Source organism: Mytilus edulis, chromosome 12, assembly GCF_963676685.1.
Source record: "Mytilus edulis chromosome 12, xbMytEdul2.2, whole genome shotgun sequence".
In the NCBI taxonomy this organism is placed as follows: Eukaryota; Metazoa; Mollusca; class Bivalvia; order Mytilida; family Mytilidae; genus Mytilus; species Mytilus edulis.
In genome coordinates, this window is record NC_092355.1 from 2,465,660 (window position 1) to 2,485,922 (window position 20,263).

At 32.1% G+C, this 20,263-nt stretch overlaps 1 protein-coding gene across 1 annotated transcript; it reads right to left on the reverse strand.

Annotated features, from left to right (window-relative positions):
• Positions 1-1,954: 1,954 nt before the first annotated feature.
• LOC139499467 (prolyl 4-hydroxylase subunit alpha-1-like) lies at positions 1,955-13,830 on the reverse strand. The gene is made up of 12 exons (XM_071288146.1): positions 13,254-13,830; positions 12,105-12,271; positions 10,836-11,173; positions 9,815-9,875; positions 8,447-8,571; positions 7,454-7,618; positions 6,829-6,899; positions 5,911-6,076; positions 5,244-5,330; positions 4,454-4,522; positions 3,547-3,643; positions 1,955-2,288 (listed from the first exon to the last, which is right to left on the reverse strand). Exons 1-12 carry the CDS (start codon positions 13,448-13,450, stop codon positions 2,224-2,226), a joined length of 1,608 nt encoding a protein of 535 aa, XP_071144247.1. The 5' UTR covers positions 13,451-13,830; the 3' UTR covers positions 1,955-2,223.
• Positions 13,831-20,263: the final 6,433 nt, after the last annotated feature.

Below are 20,263 nucleotides of genomic sequence, written 5' to 3' on the forward strand. Positions count from 1 at the left end.
GTGACATATCCACAGACCTCCCCGTGAGTTGTCATTTGAAATGATCTAGGCATGCCCAACTTGATTTTAAAAAAACCTAACCATCACTTTCAAAGACCCCAAAGAGGGCCGACAATTTTGCTTGGTAACATTAATGATAAGGAAGTTTCAAATAACGGCAACAGAAGTATACCGATGTGCGAAATTCATAAATTCATAATATGAGGGAAACACATCACATATAAAAGGAGAACAACGACACAAAGGAAACACTAAAATGCAACACACACAGAAACACACTATAATATAACAATGGCATTTTCCTGACTTTGTACAGCACATAATAATAAAAAAATGGTGGGTTGAAAATATAAATTAAATCTCCGAAATCTTGTTATTTATAAAAGTCGAAAAGAGGTCCAGGTGAAGGGGATAATATTACATATCTTTTTAACAATACCAATGTATTGCCGAATGATCGAATAACTAGTTTTTCTTTTCATTGTGACAACCAATTGGAGCCTCAATCAAAGGAAATTATAATAGTTGTCAGTCACGAATCTACATATATGTTATTTGTTTCTCAGTTCTTTATATTCTCAAAATGTAAATAAAAATGCTAAGTGCAAAATATAGCACATTAAAATACTACGATTACGTTCCACGTTTTGACACTTCTTAAAAAATATACTCAGTAATTGGACAATAAGAGAAAGTGGCTTAATTTTGAAATTACAAAGACATTTATGCTTCAATGTCCTCATAAAATGTTGGCCTGAGACATAACTTGCTAATTTTAAGGCTATATCGCTCTTAATGGGTTTGGTTCGTATACATCTTTAATTTTCAAATTCTCGACTTTAAGCGTTCCGTATAAACGGCAATCGAGAAAAGTGCGTCGGAAAAGTTACCTACTGTTTTGTCTTTAACTAAAGAGAAAACTTAATGATTTTACTAGTGGTTGCTACAATTAAGTATAATAATAAATATCATCGAGAATGGAAGTTGGTAATGTGTCAAAAGAGTATAAACAGCAAACGGCCATAATGGTTCTTTAATACAGCGTTAAGATCCCGCACCCGGGTGCGTGCTTCCGCTGTCCCTAAACAAAAATTATACTATTCAGTGATAATGAACGTAATACTTAACTCCGAAATATAAAAAAGAAACAAAAATTCAAAATCATACAAGACTAACAAAGGCCAGAGAGGCTCCTGACTTTTGACAGGCTAAATATAGGTGGTCGGTTGTGAACATTGTCTAGTTTTGTTTTGTTGAACCTTTATAATGTACTGTTTAATCAACGCATCTACAGTCCAGGTAAAATTGGGGTTCTTTATGCAATATTTATACACATTAATTTCCCTTCCGGAGCACCTGAGATTACCCCTAGTTTTTGTAGGGTTCGTGTTGCTTATTCTTTAGTTTTCTATGTTGTGGCATGTGTTTTATTGTTTGTCTGTTTGTCTTCTTTCATTATTAGCCGTGGCGTTGTCAGTTTATTTTCGATTTATGATTTTGACTGTCCCTCTGGTATCTTTCGTCCCTCTTTTAAGTCGAACTGTTTTTACTAAATGTTTATAGAATATGTAATTGTAAATACTTACATATCCTGAAAATTTCATTACAATTAAATGTTAACAGAACACGCATTGATTGCCGGTAGCCAATTTTTACAAGTCAGATTTGCAATTATTTTCACATAAGATTCAAGTAAATTCAAACTGATGTTAAATGAATGCGTGTGTGTATAATAATCACAAAATGTTATCGGAATTCTTCTGCTAACATGCATATATTGAAACTTTTTGCATATAATTTTATGACAAATGAAGCATATGTACAGTATTTGCTGTATTCATCTATTAAGAAAGGTAATGCAAGTAAAATCAAAATCGACTTCTCAAAACGAAGCAAATACATTTACTTTCTATTCATATCAAAATAAAACTTCATTTTCATATGGCATAACTCATGTTTCAAATCTATTCAATTATTTAACAAGGAAGGATATTTCTAGTCGGTTATACAAACAATATCAGTATCAAAACGGGAAAAAAAATAATGTTCTTATCTTTCTTCACTTGCTCTAGTACAACAACTAGTTAATGTTTATAAAAAAATCAATCTTATTCAACATTACATTATATACAAAGTATGCAGTTCCAAATGAATTCTAGTTTCACTAAACAACACCATTAACTAGCATTGTGCAGACAACTGTTATTGATAATTGAAAGACTATTACGGCAGTAGATCGCATGGTCTTCTGAACATCTGACCAGCTTCACGTATCCACTTGTTACCAACTAAAACAGACAAAGGGAATACATCTGATTGATTGTTTTTTTTTATTTACATATTGTGAAAAAAAGTCCATGCATATTCAGGTCGGAATTTCTACTTGACTCATACCTATATTAGGCTATGAATTCATTACATACACCCTACCAATTTTACTACACTAAATTCGTATTTCCACAATTAATGTCTCTTCGGTGATGTTTGTGTCTAAATTTCTGCAGATGCGAGATGTCATAGATGTCATTGAACATTAATAAAAGAAATTGTAAATTGCGCGCTTTCTTCCAATAACATTTGCGTTGATGTATGTTGCATTGACCTTTTCATTGTTGTACTTCGGTGTTCTGTTGTTTCGTTGTTTTCCTCTTATGGTTGATGCGTTTCCCTCGGTTTTAATTTGTTACCCGGATTCTCGCAACCGATGTGTTGCTTTCGATCCGCTTTATACACTGTTGCCTTAAAGAATTTTAAAAGAGAAATATCATTCTGGGAATATAAAGAACTAATTTGTTAACATTTTAAAGATTATGTTCATTTAATGTTTTACAGTATGTTCATCAACCTCCAAATAAATAGGTTGACGTCAGAGCACTTACAATGATGACTAGTAATATCAATCCGAGAGAGCATTTCATTAATTGGCGGCGCTTACTGTTCAACCGATCCGATATATTATTGATGTAAATTTTTGACGTATATGCTTTTAAAAACCGATGAGAACTGTTATGACAATGAGTTAAATATCGGACTACATTTCTTTGTCCCCCAGTCTGTTTCTGATCAAAAACATTTTTTATATAAAAACCTCTTTTAAACGCTATGAATACTTTTCTTATAGATACAGTTTTACTAGACGTAAAGCACATGATTGTATTGTCAACTCTATTTTAATAAAGAATTATACAAGTAACTATTTAAAATATTTAATATGTATAGCCATTTTTTCGCGATTGTCTGTGTTTTTGCCCTTTATATTTTATAGGCGAATACGCAAAAACGCGACGTCAAAAACGCGAATTCAAAAAGAAAGATATGTCTCGTTTATTGTTTTTACTTTCTCACCCTATAGATTATGAATGGCGAAAACAGCAAAATGGTGTTAACCAGCCACTATGACTATGTCATTTTGCAAACCTACAAGATGATTATCTGTTTGAATTTTTGTCGTTTTACCTTTCTTTCAAAAATCGATTCTTTTTATATCTTCGATGTTTCAAGGAACAAATATATAAACTGAATAGAATCAATATATTATCAACTCACCCCATTTAGATCCAATTACAACTGGACAGCCTGCATGCATTGTTCTGTTATCAGTTACTCCACTCGGTAGTAAATTATACCAGAAGGCAGCACCTCCCTGAACAGATGTTAGGTAGTTATGTTAGATAGCATACTTCCCTTACAAGAACATTAAATACCCATCTACTAAATAGTACATCTAATAGTTTGAATTGTATTGCAATTATTCGACAAAACTTCAACTACAGGGCAATGTTATATAAGTATTTAATTATATTATTTATAGTGAAACCCTTTTTTACAAAATATATGATATATTGAAATATGAAAGCAATAATCAAAACACCCAACCCTTTTGGTGTATAAGTCACTTTACACGTAAATGTCATTAGTACGACGAACAAATAACATATAATTTGCTTATGCAATATTGATAACGAAGACCCTTAGAATATTTGGTTTACTATCAGTGGATTGGAAGGAAGTTTACATGCGTTTCTTGTACCATTCTGGAACGTATATATGTGTTTTTTCATGTATTACATGATCATACGTATCTAAATAGACCGCAATTATTGTTTTGTGTTTTCATTTTATTTGCTGCAAAGGAACTTTTATAAAGGGAGATTTGCCTGTCTTCAAATTCATTTTTAATTTAGCAATTTTGCAACGTATGCTATGAAACAATTATTCATTCTGAATATGCAAGGAATATGTATCACAGGAGCAAGGTAGACAAACAACATATTTTAAAAGTTTATATTATAAAAAAGAATCTGTAGTTAAACATGTATCTCATGAATATGTATTTGGAAAAAAATCATTGTTGTAAGTCCACTGTCAGGGATAAGGTTTGTTGCTGTCTTCAGACTTGAAATGATTGAGATTATGAATGATGGGTTTAAATAAGGATTACATGACGTTTTACCTGAATAACAGGAATCCGCGTATTTATATTTGGAAATACTGTTGCTCCACCAACTTTAACGTCATTCAACTGAAAGAAAAATCGGTTACAGAAGGCATGATTTATATATAAGAGCATAGCTTAATTCGTTACATTCAGTCACGGCGTGCAGTATTTGGTATCATTTTATTTCGATTGTTTTATTTGTTAATTTGGCCATTTTGTTGTCTGTAAAACTGGAATTCTTTATTGGTTGATCAGAATACACTTACGTACCTCATGAGCACTTAATATTACCACTTAGTTTTAGGCGATGTTGCCGTTGCTCAGTCTTCATTTTGTATGTAATGTTTCTTCGTTTTATAACGTTATCATCTGCGTTTTGATAGGTTTATTTTTGTCAGAACATCGTCTGTTTCTCTTCAACTTTTAAGCTTTAAAGGTCAATTTGTAAACTTGATTTCTTTAGCCTGGACCGTTTCATATTCCACAGGAACTGATTGATATAGCAAATGGGGGTAGTTGAGCATCAATTGGCTAGACTCTCTCGAGTAGTGCCATGCATTTCAAGGAAGACACCTAAGGGTTAAAGTGTTAACCGGTTCTCTCTTTTCTCTTCTACATTTGGTCTCGGAGGTTTTGTATGAAATGTTGTTTTATAAATAGCAGTATTTTATGAATACCAGAACAATACGTTTCGTTTTCATCTATAAACACATTCAAATTGACTTTTGTCGAGGATACGACTTTCTTAAAATTAAAAGATTCCATTTACTAAAACTACGGAAATGACCATTCAAGAATTACTTACATAAAAAAGCCAGGTAGCTATTCTATCACCTGTTCCTCTTAAGTCATCAGGTTCATCTTCACTTATTGGGCCCCACAATGGTTTTTCCTAAAAATCAATGGACTTCAACAGTTCAGAATATGTTTTGTTTTCTTTTTCTTCCGAATGAATACGTAAATTTTAGAATGGATATACGGAATTTGTCAAAAAGACAACAATTTGACTAAAAAACAGCTAAAGGCCAACATTGGGTCTTCAACGGAGCGAGAAAATCCTGCACCCGGAGGTGGTCTTAATCTGGCCCCTTAAAAAAGTGATGTACTAGTTCAGTGAAAATGGACGTTATACTTAATTTCAAAACAAACTGTAAATCAACTGATTTTCGAGAGTGATTTATTTTCGCGACTTTCGCGAGTAGAAAAATAACGCGAATTTAAATCATCGGGAATATGTAGAACTTGGATCATTCCTTATCTAAATACATCATGTTAATTAGAAAATCGAAAAATTCGACAGGACAATTGCAGCATAAAAGAAAGGCACCCATATTTTACCACCGGATATTTTGCATGTTCGAACAATACCAAGTCCTTATTTTTCTAAATGTTGCATTGGTCTCTTCTTCGACTAGAGAATCGTATTTGCCCTCGGCATTGATTTTTGATTTATATTTATAAACTCCACTTACAAAAGTATCATAGTGTGGGTTATACATTCCTCCTATCCCATAATTCACGATCTGAAATGGTTCGGTGTTGCTTAGCAATGGAGATGATTTAGTTTTTAATCCTGTAAGCAATCCAACTCTGTGTGTAGCCCTTTTTACTATTCCAGGTTTATCATGCAACCATGCTCTAAAATGGTATATCTAATAAATGGATTTTCTTATCACACAATGACAACCTATAGCCCGTTATTTTACACTTGTAGAAAAGAGAGAATGATAATAAAAACTAGTATTTTTTGGAACATGCCTTCAAAATGCAATACATGTCGGTTGAAAAACAAGTGACCCTATACAAATGCAAAATAAAACACATTAGTTACAATGAATGCATGTTAGATATAAGAAACCATATATCTTTAAGATCATATGAACAGGAAGTCACATGGTGTAAACCAGAAACCTTTCTATATATTTTTATATTTTTTGGGAGGTTAAATGAGCAAGTTAAATAAGCATTTGATTCTTATAATTACGTTTTTATCCAATATCCATGGATTTATATCATTTTTTTCGTTTGTTTTCCAATTCAATAATGTAGTCATGGATAGCACTTAGAATCAAAACTGTTTTTATTTTGCTTTGGAAATATAATATGATATCGGAGTTCCTCTTAATTGTTGTCAACAAATTAACGATTTTAATCAAATCTGCATGTACTGCTATTTTCGTCATTTGTTTCTGAAATTGTAGTCATTAAACACAAAATGTATATAAATTGTCAAATTGTAAACTGACAATACCTTGTAATGTTCGTTCTTTGTTTGTGAATATTGAACCTCAAGCATATATGATTGATAGATATGTCTTTTAAATAAACAAGACTTCAATTTAAACCAATATAAACCAATACAGAATTATTAACCAACTTTGTATACATACGTTTCACTCACTCTTGTTCTATCTATCTCTGAACCACTGAGTTGACCCTGACCAAGCTTGGATCTATGAAACTTAAATTGAAAGACAATTGTATGTCGTTACTCTTATTCTTGGGATAAATGACTATAAGGATTCAACGCATTACCTAATTAACAATGATTTACTGTGTTGACAGCTGCCACTTGTAGAGCAGGATAAGCTGATCTTCCCATATAATTCTTATGTTTTTGGGGTTCGTGTTTCTGTTGTGTGCTTTGTAGAATGTTGCTTGTCTATCTGCCTTTTTTTCGCTTATTAATGTTGTTGTGCTTTGTAAAATGTTGCTTGTGTTTCTGTCATTTTTGTTTTTGCTTTTGTAATGTCGCTGTCTGTTTGTTTTCAGTTTATGCGTTTGGTTGTACTTTTAGTATCGGTCGCTTCTCCTGAAATTGAGTAAAATTAACCAGTAAAATATTTCTAGATACTTGTCATTTCGAGGTACTGAGCTGTTGTCAGAATTGTCTACATAGGATCTTTCGTCTATTCAAATACATAATAATATTTAGTGCAATTACATTTTGAATATTGATGAACACCGATTTCAAATTTTACAAAGAACGATTTATTGAAAAAACTGGTCAGATACCTCTTTGCTGCCTTCATTACGTAGATGCAGGGCTTCTCCCTCTGAGATGACGTCATGGAATAGAAATATTTTAGGTTGAAGATTTGCAATTTCTACCTTCCCTTTATAATATGGTATAACGGTTTCACTTAGATAACAGTAGAGTTTCGATGACTCTTTTGGTGTCTACAAAAAAATTAGTATGCAACACCAACACTGAGCAGTCAATAAAATCATATTGTATATAGAAATGATACAAAACATTAAGAGGTGCGCGTCAACACGTAAATGAGCCAACAAACAAAGTCAAATGATATCATAGTAGTCAAAATGTGATCTATCAATTTGATTCGGATATGTCATAAAAGACTTCACCATTAATTGTTCAGTTATGTTCCGTTTTTCAATCCAGATTTACTCACTGTAGTACATGTAGTAAATACAGTACTATTTTGACAGTTAAGTTCTGTTCGGTCTTTATTCAGAAATACCCACGGCTGTAAATGCAGTGCACACAATTTAACCTATATCTGTTCAGTCTATGTGCAGAATGTTTTTCTAACAAAACACCACTGGACTGCATTACATGAAATGTCATGTAGCTGACACGCATTCAATCAAGTAGCTTTAAAATCATGGATAATCCACCATTTTCTGCAGTAGGAAATGCCTGTACCAAGTCGGTACATGTAAGATAACAGGGTTTTTTTTAACATTCGTTGTATATGTTTGAGCATTGATTTTGCCATTTGCTTTTAAATTTTTATATGAGGCTTTTTGTAGGGTTTTTTTTTGTGTTTTACTTTTTCTAGTAGACATGCATAGTTAGAACCCGTTTAAATACTGGCTGTCTATCGAAGTATCAATCCGCCAATTTTTCTCTTCCTGATCGTATTCATATTCTCATTTATGTGGAATTTCTTGACTTTTGACTTTTGTTTCTCTCCATATACCTATTTATAATCATCCTCATTTTCATTTCTTATAAATGATATGTCGGTTCCTTGTACATACCTTTCGGTTTTCTCTACACAACTGTTTATAATTATCGTCATATTCTTCCCTAACAAACGATATGTCGGCTTCCTCCTCCTCGTTTATATCATTTTGTTCATTCTCGTTTAAGACTTCGCTGTGTCCTAATTAATATATACATGTACACACAATTTATATATAATTAACAATACTTTTGTATTCAAATAAAGTAGATTAAATTATTTTGCAAACTTATTGTTAGTAAGTCAACTATAAAATCAGGTTTTAACCCACCATTTTCTACGTCAAAATGCCTCTACCAAGTCAGACGATTTTGTCAGTTTTCCTGGAGTTGCTTTTTTTCTGTTTGTCTTGGTATTTGTGTTATACTTTTTTAAGGACAACAATTTTAAAATTCTTAATTGACCTGTTGATGAAACACGTGTTGGCGAAAGGACAACTTTGAATAATGTTTATGTAATAAATGATTTAGACATAAATTCTCAGTTACTTAAGATTTTTTTCTTCAATGAATGTGTTCTTTATATAACTATGAAAAAACTAACATTGGATGATCATCTAAGTGACTCAAATTAATGGACTATTTTTTAACATTTAAATTTATTTCAAAATTATTTTTTTTTGTGAAAATATTATTTCTTATTTAGAAAAATCATAGAACGATATTCGACTAGTATGTTTTTTTCTTTTAAGGGATACACCCCTAAAGATATAACCTGGGGCGCACAGAGGAATAGGTGTCAGAACAATAATTACTCATCCAATTTAAAACGTATGTAATATAGCCCTACTCTAACACAAAATTGTGCATTTGATGTCCTTGTTTACTTGAACTAACCAACACATTTGCAGGAATGAAACTTTTTGTTAAAGATAAATATAGCAATACCATTTTGAGTCAAAATTTACCTGACTATGAGTTTGCATTAAAAATTGAGGATTAATCGCTTCATTGTATACTAATTTAAGATTTCCAGAAAACCAGGGGTTATTTTTGAAGTACTTCTGTTCGAAGGTCATTTTTTTGTGAGATGGCTTTGAAGGTGAAAATTGACATGTAGAAAACTGATACATGTACAATTCAGGATATACCTAATTTCTATGAAGTTAAACTTAAGGTTCAATATTTAGAAAGCTGTGAAAATTGCATAATTTGGTTGAGCAAATAGGGATTTTTAATTGGTGGTCTGACACCTATACTGATGAAAAACTAACTGGCCTCCTCATGTAGTATAATCGACTTCAAATTATCATAAAAATAATCTAACTCAGAGATTATTCGTCAACTGCTTGCACGCTTCTGTTTTATTTCCTTACTGTAAATTATTACTCTAATGTTTTATGTTAACGTTTTTAGTATAAAATTTATATACATCATGATTTTACCTTTCTTATCATCTTTGATAAAATTTCGCAAAATTGCTGATGCTTTATGATTCAACCCTGCCTACAAGATAAATACATCATGATAACGATATCACTAGCAGTTATAGTACATGTATGAGGCAGTCATCTACATCTAGACAAGAATGTCCCCTTTTCTAGGATAAAAAATCCGCCCATGAAATGTTCCCTGTCTGCTTTTTATCACACTAATCAACTTCATTTACATAAACTAATAAAATTGAGAATGGAAATGGGGAATGTGTCAAAGAGACAACAACCCGACCATAGAAAAAACAACAGCAGAAGGTCACCAACTGGTCTTCAATGTAGCGAGAAATTTCCCGCACCCGGAGGCGTCCTTCAGCTGGCCCCTAAACAAATATATACTAGTTCAGTAATAATGAACGCCATACTCATTTAATTACGTCTGTTTGTTTTTTATTGCTAACCCTATTTGTCAATTTAACTTAACTATAAACAACTGTCAATCAAGTTGGAGTCAGGACTATGAAATCGGACACGTCATAAAGGACTTCACCATCAATGAAGTTTTCTCTCGGTAAAAATGTCTGCACCCAGCCAGAAATATGACACTTGATTTCCATTTGTTCGGCTGGTTGGTATAGTCTAACGTTTGACTTTTTAAGGTTTTATGGACTTTTTTCTTTTTAAATTAACCTTTGATTTTTGTATTTTTGTTGATTGTTAAAAGATTTCTTTTATAGTTAAGGACGGTTTATCATGTTTGTGTAGAGGTTTGACATGATAGATGTTAATACTGGCGTACTAAATTATAATCCTGGTACCTTTGATAACTATTAAAAACAAAATGCATTATTTTTAAAGTTGTCTGTGTTGTTTTCATATCTGTCCGTTCAACGATGAACAATGTCGTTCCTCACTTGATGATAATTTTCCTGCCTTCAGTAATTGTCTGATTTAATAATAGAATATAGTATGGTTGTTTAAACTAAATTGGTCATAATTAGACTGTTTTATAAATGATATATGTAGTTCTTACCTGTTCATATATGGACGACAAAATTTTAAGGATCGCAACCTCGTTTACATTTTCGTCTAAGAAGGAAGTAAACGGGAGTCTGCGCAGTAAAGCTTCACTCCAAAGTCTTGCCTCATTCAGCATACTGCTGTCTTTAGCAATACTAACGATCTTCAGTACCTGTGACGGATTAAGCGGCTGACAATGCTCATCAAAAAGAATACCATTGATTGCCTCGTCAATGTTGAAATAATAAAACGTGCGCAGACGTAATAAAGCCTGTGCTGATGCTTGAACGTCGTACTCATTTGGCCAGTGAGCAATATTTCTAGTAACAATTTGATAAGTTGCATTTAAATCTGAAAATAAATACAAAATGTGCTTATCCGATTCTACAATATATATATAAATGCAGTTATTGTTTCAAACTGTTAAAGACAATTATCAGTTATAAAAAGGTCACAAAAAGATCATCTTATGTGACCCGGAAGGGAGATGGGTTTATATGATCTATTGCTCTCTGTCGTGCAGAGTTATCGGTCCTTGCTCTCTCGAGAGGGAGCACGGATCGATAACTCTGCATGGGTAATTGGATCAATTTAGGCTTTAATATTTCTTCGCAAGGTATGTAGTTTGAAACTGGTGTTATAACGCTAAGGAAATATAAAACTGATGACTACTTAAACAGTATAAATGACAATAATGTAAGCGTTGATTGTTATTTTATCCTTTCATTTTCCACCGTTATTCACTATACGTTTGCTCTCTGTTATTCTCTACACTTTTGCTCCCTCTTCTTCTCTATTCTTTTGTTTCCATCAAATAGATATACTAGTATACTTAATAATCTCAAAACGTTGTATACTAGTATGTTGTATAGCAAAACGTAAATCACAAAAATACTGAACCTCGAGGACATTTCAAAACAAAAAGTCCCTAATCAATTGGCAAAATCATATGATAAAACACATCAAACGAATGGACAACAACTGTCATATTTCTGATTTGGTGCAGACATTTTCAAATGTAGAAAATGGTAGATTGAACTTGGTTTATATCGCCAAATCTTTCACTTGTATGACAGTCCATTATATTTACAACGATGCGAAAACAAAACAGACATAATAGGTAAAATAGTCACAATATGGTTATACTGGTGAGTATTTGTAGACGAAACGTGAGTCTGGCGTATACTAAATTTAGTCCTGGTATCTATGATGAGTTTATTTACCGAAGATCTGTTTTCACTTGTCAAATTTCTTTCTTCCAACAACACCAATTATGACTCACCTGATGCAGGAACGTCTAAGGTACAATCTTCACATAATATACTGCTGTAAACAACTGGCCATTTATAAACAAATCGTCCAATCAGGTGGAAGGCATTTATTGGATTTTCTGGATATCTTTGATCCAGCGAACTCTCTGTTACTATTGGTTCAAGGTCATTTAATAATCTGGAATTAATGTCAAAACTAATCTTTCTTCCACATATTCAAAATGGCATGTATCCATTTGAATTATATTACAAACCTGTATTATGTCATATACTACTTACCGGGTTTGAAATATTATGAACAACATAAAAGGTGCCACATGTGAAGCAGGATATGCTTTCACATCCGGAGCACTTTAGATCATCCCACGTTTTTGTGGGGTTCATATTGCTTAGTCTTTTGTTTTCGAAGTTATGTCTCATTTGGGTCTAAAAGAGGGGTGAAAAATACAAGAGGAACATTTAGAGGGACAATCTACGCGTGATTCGGGATATAAAATTGAGAATGGAAATGCGGAATGTGTCAAAGAGACAACAACCCGACCATAGAAAAAACAACAACAGAAGGTCACGAACAGGTCTTCAATGTAGCGAAAAAATCTCGCACCCGGACGCGTCCTTCAGCTGGCCCCTCAACAAATATATACTAGTTCAGTGATAATGAACGCCATACTAATTTCCAAATTGTACACAATAAACTAAAATTAAAAGAATACAAGACTAACAAAGGCCAGAGGCTCCTGACTTGGGACAGGCGCAAAAATTCGGCGGGGTTAAACCGATATGACGTGATAGTAAAAAACATTTGCGCGAATACGTGAAACGAAGTCGGGCGGGACACGTGAAATTACATGCGAAATTATAACAATGATAAGCAGGATACGGGATTTTCCCCATGCATTTAAAAGTAGCTGTTGATAAAATCTTATTTCTCCTTACTTTCGAACTTTATTATCGTAAACTTTTCAAATTCGTGCTTAACTGGTGAATCTTATGTTGACGAAACGCGAGTCTTGCGTACAAAACTATAAGCCTGGTAGTTTCTGTGAAGAGTTTTTCGCAAATTTTAAAAAGATATAAAAAAAAATGAACAATGAAAATGAAAGAAATAAAAAAAAAAATGTTCGTTAAAGATAATAGATAATGTAAAAATAAGTTCTTACCTTTGAAGCTCGAACGATATTTGTTTCTGATCTCTGGTTTGTGTAGATATGTATCTATTAAAAGCTGACAGTAATTTGCCTTCCTCCTGAGATATTATAGACATTTTATACACAGATGAAAATATTTCACCGTTTATGTGAGAAACGTGCAACAATAAAACACAAAAGTATGAAAATATCATAAAACGTTTCATCATAATAAGCAGTTTATGTACTTTTCATGTGCTATTTGATTTTGCCATCTGTTTGTGTTGTTTGTATATTTCAACTTAACATACACATACATGGATCTATTAGCATGGTTAAAAGTAATCCTAATTTTAATGATTTTTTTAGATTTAAAAAAAAAATCTTTTAAAAATATCTGTACGAGATATCACGCTCACATAAGTATCGTTTGGATATTAAAATACATTCAAACGTAAGACTTCGAATCTTTTTACACTTGAAAACAAGTTGTATTGAATATAAAATCTCCTGGTACACGTGAAAACACGATGTATTGAATATATAATCACGTTACTTTGTTTTCGACGAATTTGACAAGATGTTGCAGCTTAAAGATTTGGTTAAAGTTATACATAGGATAATTACTGTAATAACATGTACAAATGTATACATAATGTAAACGCACTACTTACATTAAAATAAGTCTGATAAAAGAAAGTATAATGCGGAAGAAAGGTATAAATATCAAACTCTGTCTGAAACACCCTTGGTTTCCCCCCAAAAAAATGTTTCTGAGAAGGTCATCATCGAAGTATTGGTTATTTTGATTATTTTTTCACATGTTTTTTATTTGCTTGAAGCAACTTGGGAGACGTTATTTTTCACCTGCCACTATATAGATTGTGTCCTCTCACTGATTACTTTAAAGTTTGGATACCATGCTTATTGCATGTATCCCATGCAATTTGAAATAAAGAATACATAAGATACAATTTGATTTACTTCATATCTTGAGTTGAATCTAGAATTGACAGTAAGGATCGGTCAGTTATAGAATATTCGTTTTGGTTATAATTTTACCCTTAAAATATAGATAAATCTACAAAATATAAGATTCTTGTTAATGTCAATGTATGACTTTTGGACAGTGGTATACTACTGTTGCCATTATTTATGTCATTATCTTAATTAAACTCCGAGCTTTTTCGGTGAAGATATTAAAATGTTTCAATAGGTTTGATTTACGTTATCATATATCAGTTTTTGGACATGCAATAGGCAGGGATTTGAATAAAGGGTAGTTCTAGATCCTTCATAATGGTTTTACCGTACATATCGTTGCTGTAGGTATTTTAACACATCATAAGGCTATTTTATTCCTGTATTGTTTACTGGAATTATCAGTATTGATATAATAAACTCATCTTCATTTTTTGATGGAAGAAATTCCTGTTTTTTTTTAATTAAAATAAAAAAATACCGAACGCCAGAGTAAATTCAAATATGAAAGTCTCTTATCAAATGGCAGAATCAAAAGCTCAAATTAGTACATCACACTAAATGAAAACAACTGTCATATTCCTGACTAAGTACAGACCTTTCCTTTTGTAGAAAAGGGTTGATTAATAAAATTGAGAATGGAAATGGGGTTTTGTAGCTAGCTTAACCTCTCACGTTAATGCCAGTGGCATAACATTCCATTGTATTGACAATAACTATTAAAACAAACACATATGGTTTTAAATAAATGAAAATGACATATAGACAAAGCACATACGCAAAAATGAAATACAATGCGCATTTGATCTAGTCTGTTCCATAACGTTACAAATATTTTGTAAAAACAACTTATTTTGGTGGTTATATCTTAAAGCTGACGAAACAAATGTCACATTTTGAATGCACTGAATGGGTATCATTTTGATATTGAGGCTATTCCTATAATATATAATGTCTGTTTAAATTCGGCACATGAAGTAAGGCATGCATACATACCCTGTTGAAAATCAATCAGTCTGGGGCATTCCCAGATGATTTAATATTTTGTATTTATATATTAAAAGTTTGCTTTTGAAGCATTTCCCCCGATTTGTATGTGCATTTTAACACACCATTGTCCTGTTGTATGATACTATTTCATTCCTGTATTGTGCACTGGAATTATAAGTTCTGATTTAACAAAATTATCTTCAATTTTTGATGGCAGAAATTCATTTTTTCTTTTAGAATTAAAAAAATAAGATATCAAGAATTCCTTTTTATGTTATCGAACAGTCTATCTTCTAAAATAAAACAAAATACTGACTATTATTTTAATATCCGGAAATACGTTTTTTTCGTATCATAATATTATTTTTTTTTTTTTGGGGGGGGGGGGGGGGGGGGATATAACTCCTGATTTCAAGAAAATATCAATAAAAGCATCTGAACTTAGTACTCATGAGCCAAAACATCAGGTTATGGTGTTTCGGGCGTGTTTAGGAATCGTATGGTGTTGTGTTTAAGGTTTATTCATGTAATGTCATGTTTATTGTATTATTAAGTCATATATATGTTACAGTGAATTTGTATAATCAGTGATTATGTAGAATCCCTGATTTTTCAGGGATTATGTAGAATCACTAAAATCATTAGTGATTATACAGATTCCCTGAAATTTACCAGTGATTTCACATAATCACTGATAATTTTGATTAGTATTCTACAAATTCCCTAATATGATTTCAGTGATTATCAATAATTAAAAGATCCAAAGATGATGAAACAAATTAACATAGACAAATTATCATTTTTTTCTTATTCCTTGAAAGTTTCAGTAAACATGCAGTTTTCATTCCTGATCTCATTACTATTTGATTCTTAAGTGATGAGTTTTTTCCTTTATATTCTATCCAAGTGTTGAACCTCATTATGCTACTAACAAATAAGCTTGGCACAGGCACAGGTGTAGCTTGGGTTGAAGAAAACATATGCTCAAAAGTTAATGCAAATTGCAGAGGAAAAACAACATATATCTCAAACCAATTCCACAAGTGGTTCCAGGAAAGGGAGATCCTTGCCATATAGCAATGGACTCCTGCTCGGATCTTTAATACAAGAAATCAGTTTGAGGTTGCTGATTTCCCTTCATTGGTACCTTCAGATGTTTGTGCTGAAAACTCTATTTCTTTGAGACGTGCCGTAAAATATGATTGGATATGGAGGACAAGGTTTTTTAAATGTTGATATTGTGGTAAAAACAAATATGAATTTAATAGATATACATGTAAAAAAAACAGGACAAATGTGTAATAGTCGATGCCAGCCAAATCTAGTTTGTAAATCAAATGTTTATTTTTAAAATATTGTGCATAAAGTTAACATTTATCAAAAAGATTGTACGCGTAAAAATAGTTTTGATGACAATTTCAGTTTAATTCATATCTCAACCTAAAAACAATTGCTAAAACAATACGATAAAAAAAATAATCATTATGCCATTTAATCATGTTAATATTTTAATACTAACTTCATCAACCCGCCCTTGTGGGCTCACTTGATATTATTAATACTGATACAGTAAATATCAGAAAGGGCTCGCTTGCTATTATGCTGATAAAGTCAGTATTAAAAACAAAACATCAATTATTCAATATATATTTTGCTTATCATTTAATTATATTGTGCTTATCATTTAATTATGCCATTTAATCATGTTAATATTTTAATACTAACTTCATCAACCCGCCCTTGGGGGCTCGCTTGATATTATTAATACTGATACAGTAAATATCAAAAAGGGCTCGCTTGATATTATTGCTGCCGGATAAAGTCAGTATTAAAAACAAAACATCAATTATTCAATATATATTTTTAATGACTTATTTTATATATTTCAATCATTTTCAAAGTACAGTTTAAATGGCTTGATTTGCCAATTGATAATGTTAACCCCGGTAGCAGTGGGGATAAGGCTCTCGCTAACGATGCAGATATCAATGCAATCAGACCGGGCAACGGTACGAGTCCCGTGCAACGACGGTTGATTTATATAATATTAAATAACTTAACTTAACTTCGGTTGATTTATATAATAATAAATAGCTTAACTTAACTTCGGTTGATTTATATAATATTAAATAACTTAACTTAACTTTCAATTTCTAAAACACAAGAGGTCATAGTTTTTGTATTTTCCCATGTTTTAATATTGTCTTACTTTCCTTAAACCGGTAAAACTGAAGAAAATTATTGACTTTTGTCTCTCTAGTGTCGTAAAATTTTAAGTTTCTGGTCGGTATAGCATTAATCTGGGGAACAAATGATTTTACACTTGCTCAAATACCAAAACATTCAGATATTTCTACGTCTTTTGCTGTTTTAATTGACAAATTCGGGATAGAATTGACAATCTTATGAATGTTTACATTAATGTAATATATATATATATATATATTTTAAATAATATAAAAACATACAGGAACAAATTTACTGTCAAATTTTAGAAAGACACCTTATTATTACTAAACAAACAACCCAATAATTAACAAAAATAAAAAATTTAAAAAGTTGGATAAATGGGAAGACACCGTTATATATTTTAGTATCATTTCAGTTATTCTGTATAATCCCTGACATTTTTTCTAGTGATTATACATAATCCCTGAAAATTGTAGTGATTATATATAATCCCTAAACTAACCAGTAATTATACATAATCCCTGAAAATTTTAGGGATTCTACATAATCCCTGATTATACAAATTCACTGTAACATATACATGTATCAGTTCTCAGTTTCTCAGTAAATTTCTGTATGAATTTAAGTATTGCATTTTTGTGAGTTTTATTTAATAATTCGTTTGAGTTACTGTTTTTTTCATAAAAGTCAAATAACAAAAGACTTAGTACCGATTTCCGATGAAAATTCAAATCGGAAAGACCTACCAATTACGTAGCAAAATCAAAGACGCAAACACATCAAACGAATAAAACCAACTGTCATATTCCTGACTGTGTTCAGGCATTTCATTACGTAGAAAATGATGGTTTCACCCTGGTTTTATAGCTAGCTAACCTCTAAATCTCACTTATATGACTGTCGCATCAATTTCCATGAAATTGACAACAATGTGTGAACAAAACATACAAAAATAAAAGGTAAAATTGTCAAAAATATGGGAACAGCAATTTATACTGTTTTATAATCTTAATCCCTATAAAAAAACAAACAGATATCTGAACAAAGAAAAACAAATTGGCATATAAACAAAACCCATACGCAAAAATAAAGACAAGAAGAGTAATTAAGATTATAAACAACGTCAGTACCTCGAAACTATACTTAAAGACCATCATGTTTTATCTGTTATATTGGTTTTCTCTGCATGGCATTGATTGGTGTAGCCAAACTAAGCGTGTTGTTAATTTTGTTTTGTTAATTATTACAAAAAAAAAATGAAATTTTCAATGTTTATTTCAAAGATTTTTGTAATATTCCTAACACTTTGATATATTCTAAAATGAAGAATTTAGAAATCGATTTGTTAATTTTTTGGTTCCAGAAAATAAGAAAACAGAAAAACTCTGGGAACAGTATCAAAAGAGGGACGAAAGATACCAAAGGGACAGTCAAACTCATAAATCTAAAACAAACTGACAACGCCATGGCTAAAAATGAAAAAGACAAACAGACAAACAATAGTACACATGACACAACATAGAAAACTTAAGAATAAACAACACGAACCCCACCAAAAAACTAGGGGTGATCTCAGGTGCTCCGGAAGGGTAAGCAGATCCTGCTCCACATGTGGCACCCGTCGTGTTGCTCAAGTTATGTGATTACAAATCCGGTAAATAGTCTAATTCGGTAGGTCACATTCATGAAAGGGAAGGGGATTGTAGTTAGGGAACTACCATTTGATTTTTATGGGGGGGCTAGGATGAAAAATTTTGTCCTGCCTTTTTTTTTAGTTGTAATCTCTGTCCTGCCTTTTTATTTTTCACTCTATTCGGTCCTGCCTTTTTTTTTTTTAGTTTATCCTGACTTTTTTTACCTAAATTGTCGTCCTGACTTTTTTTACCTAAATTGTCGTCCTGACTTTTTTTTTTTTGCAAGTGTCTCATCCTGCCTTTTTTTTTTACTCAAAACTCCTGTCCTGCCTATTTTTTTCAAATTTCATCCTAGCCCCCCCCCCCCCCCATAAAAATCAAATGGTAGCTCCCTTACGACGTAAGGAACATATCCGATATCATTTGTGAAACGGTTATTCCATAACGGTCAACCAACTCGTGATGGCGTCCGTAAAATTTACGAAGGGATGACTTCAACTTCACAATTTGGAACTCTTGGTTTAATAGCTTCCTTGTGAGCAGCAACCCTCTATCAAGAAAATCATGATATGAAATGCAAGCACGGGAATATCGTATCAATTGGGAGATATATACCCCGTATGCAGGTGCTGCTGGAATGTAAATTGCTACTTAGAAATGGAAAGTTCACAATTGGAAAGCTGAAATCATCTCTTTTGTCGTAAAGTTTTGTTTTCAGCCGACCCTCATTGTCAATTTCTAGATGTAAGTCAAGATATGAGGCCGACTTAACTGTATCTGTAGTATCAAAAATTAAAATCACAAAAATACTGAACTTAGAGGAAGATCAATTGGGAAAGTCCATAATCACATGGCAAAATCAAATAACAAAACGCATCAAAAACGAATGGACAAGAACTGTCATATTCCTGACTTGGTACAGGCATTTTCAAATGTAGAAAATGGTGGATTAAACCTGGTTCTATAGCGCTAACCCTCTCACTTTTGTAATGACAGTCTCATCAATTTCCGATATTTTTACATTGATGCGTTAAATAAACAGACACAATAAATATAATAGTCAAAATATGGGTACATCAGTCATCATCGTTTAACAATTTTAAAAGGAACAATTTAACAGAACACAAAAACATCTACTATCTACGAACACATTTATTGAGTGTCTGACGTCTCTCGTACTACAGAATCAAATTTCCCGCATTTTTTGTATGTTTGATTTTTTATTATCTCCCTTATTTGTTATGGTTT

What these genes read in the sequence shown, in the direction of transcription:
- LOC139499467 (XM_071288146.1), bottom strand. Translation starts at nt 13,450, where the DNA reads ATGATGAAACGTTTTATGATATTTTCATACTTTTGTGTTTTATTGTTG. An exon ending in TGTGTAGAGAAAACCGAAAG is followed by an intron (nt 7,619 to 8,446) that starts GTATGTACAAGG and finishes ATTTTTTTGTAG; the next exon opens with ACACCAAAAGAGTCATCGAA. An exon ending in CGCGGATTCCTGTTATTCAG is followed by an intron (nt 3,644 to 4,453) that starts GTAAAACGTCAT and finishes ACATCTGTTCAG; the next exon opens with GGAGGTGCTGCCTTCTGGTA.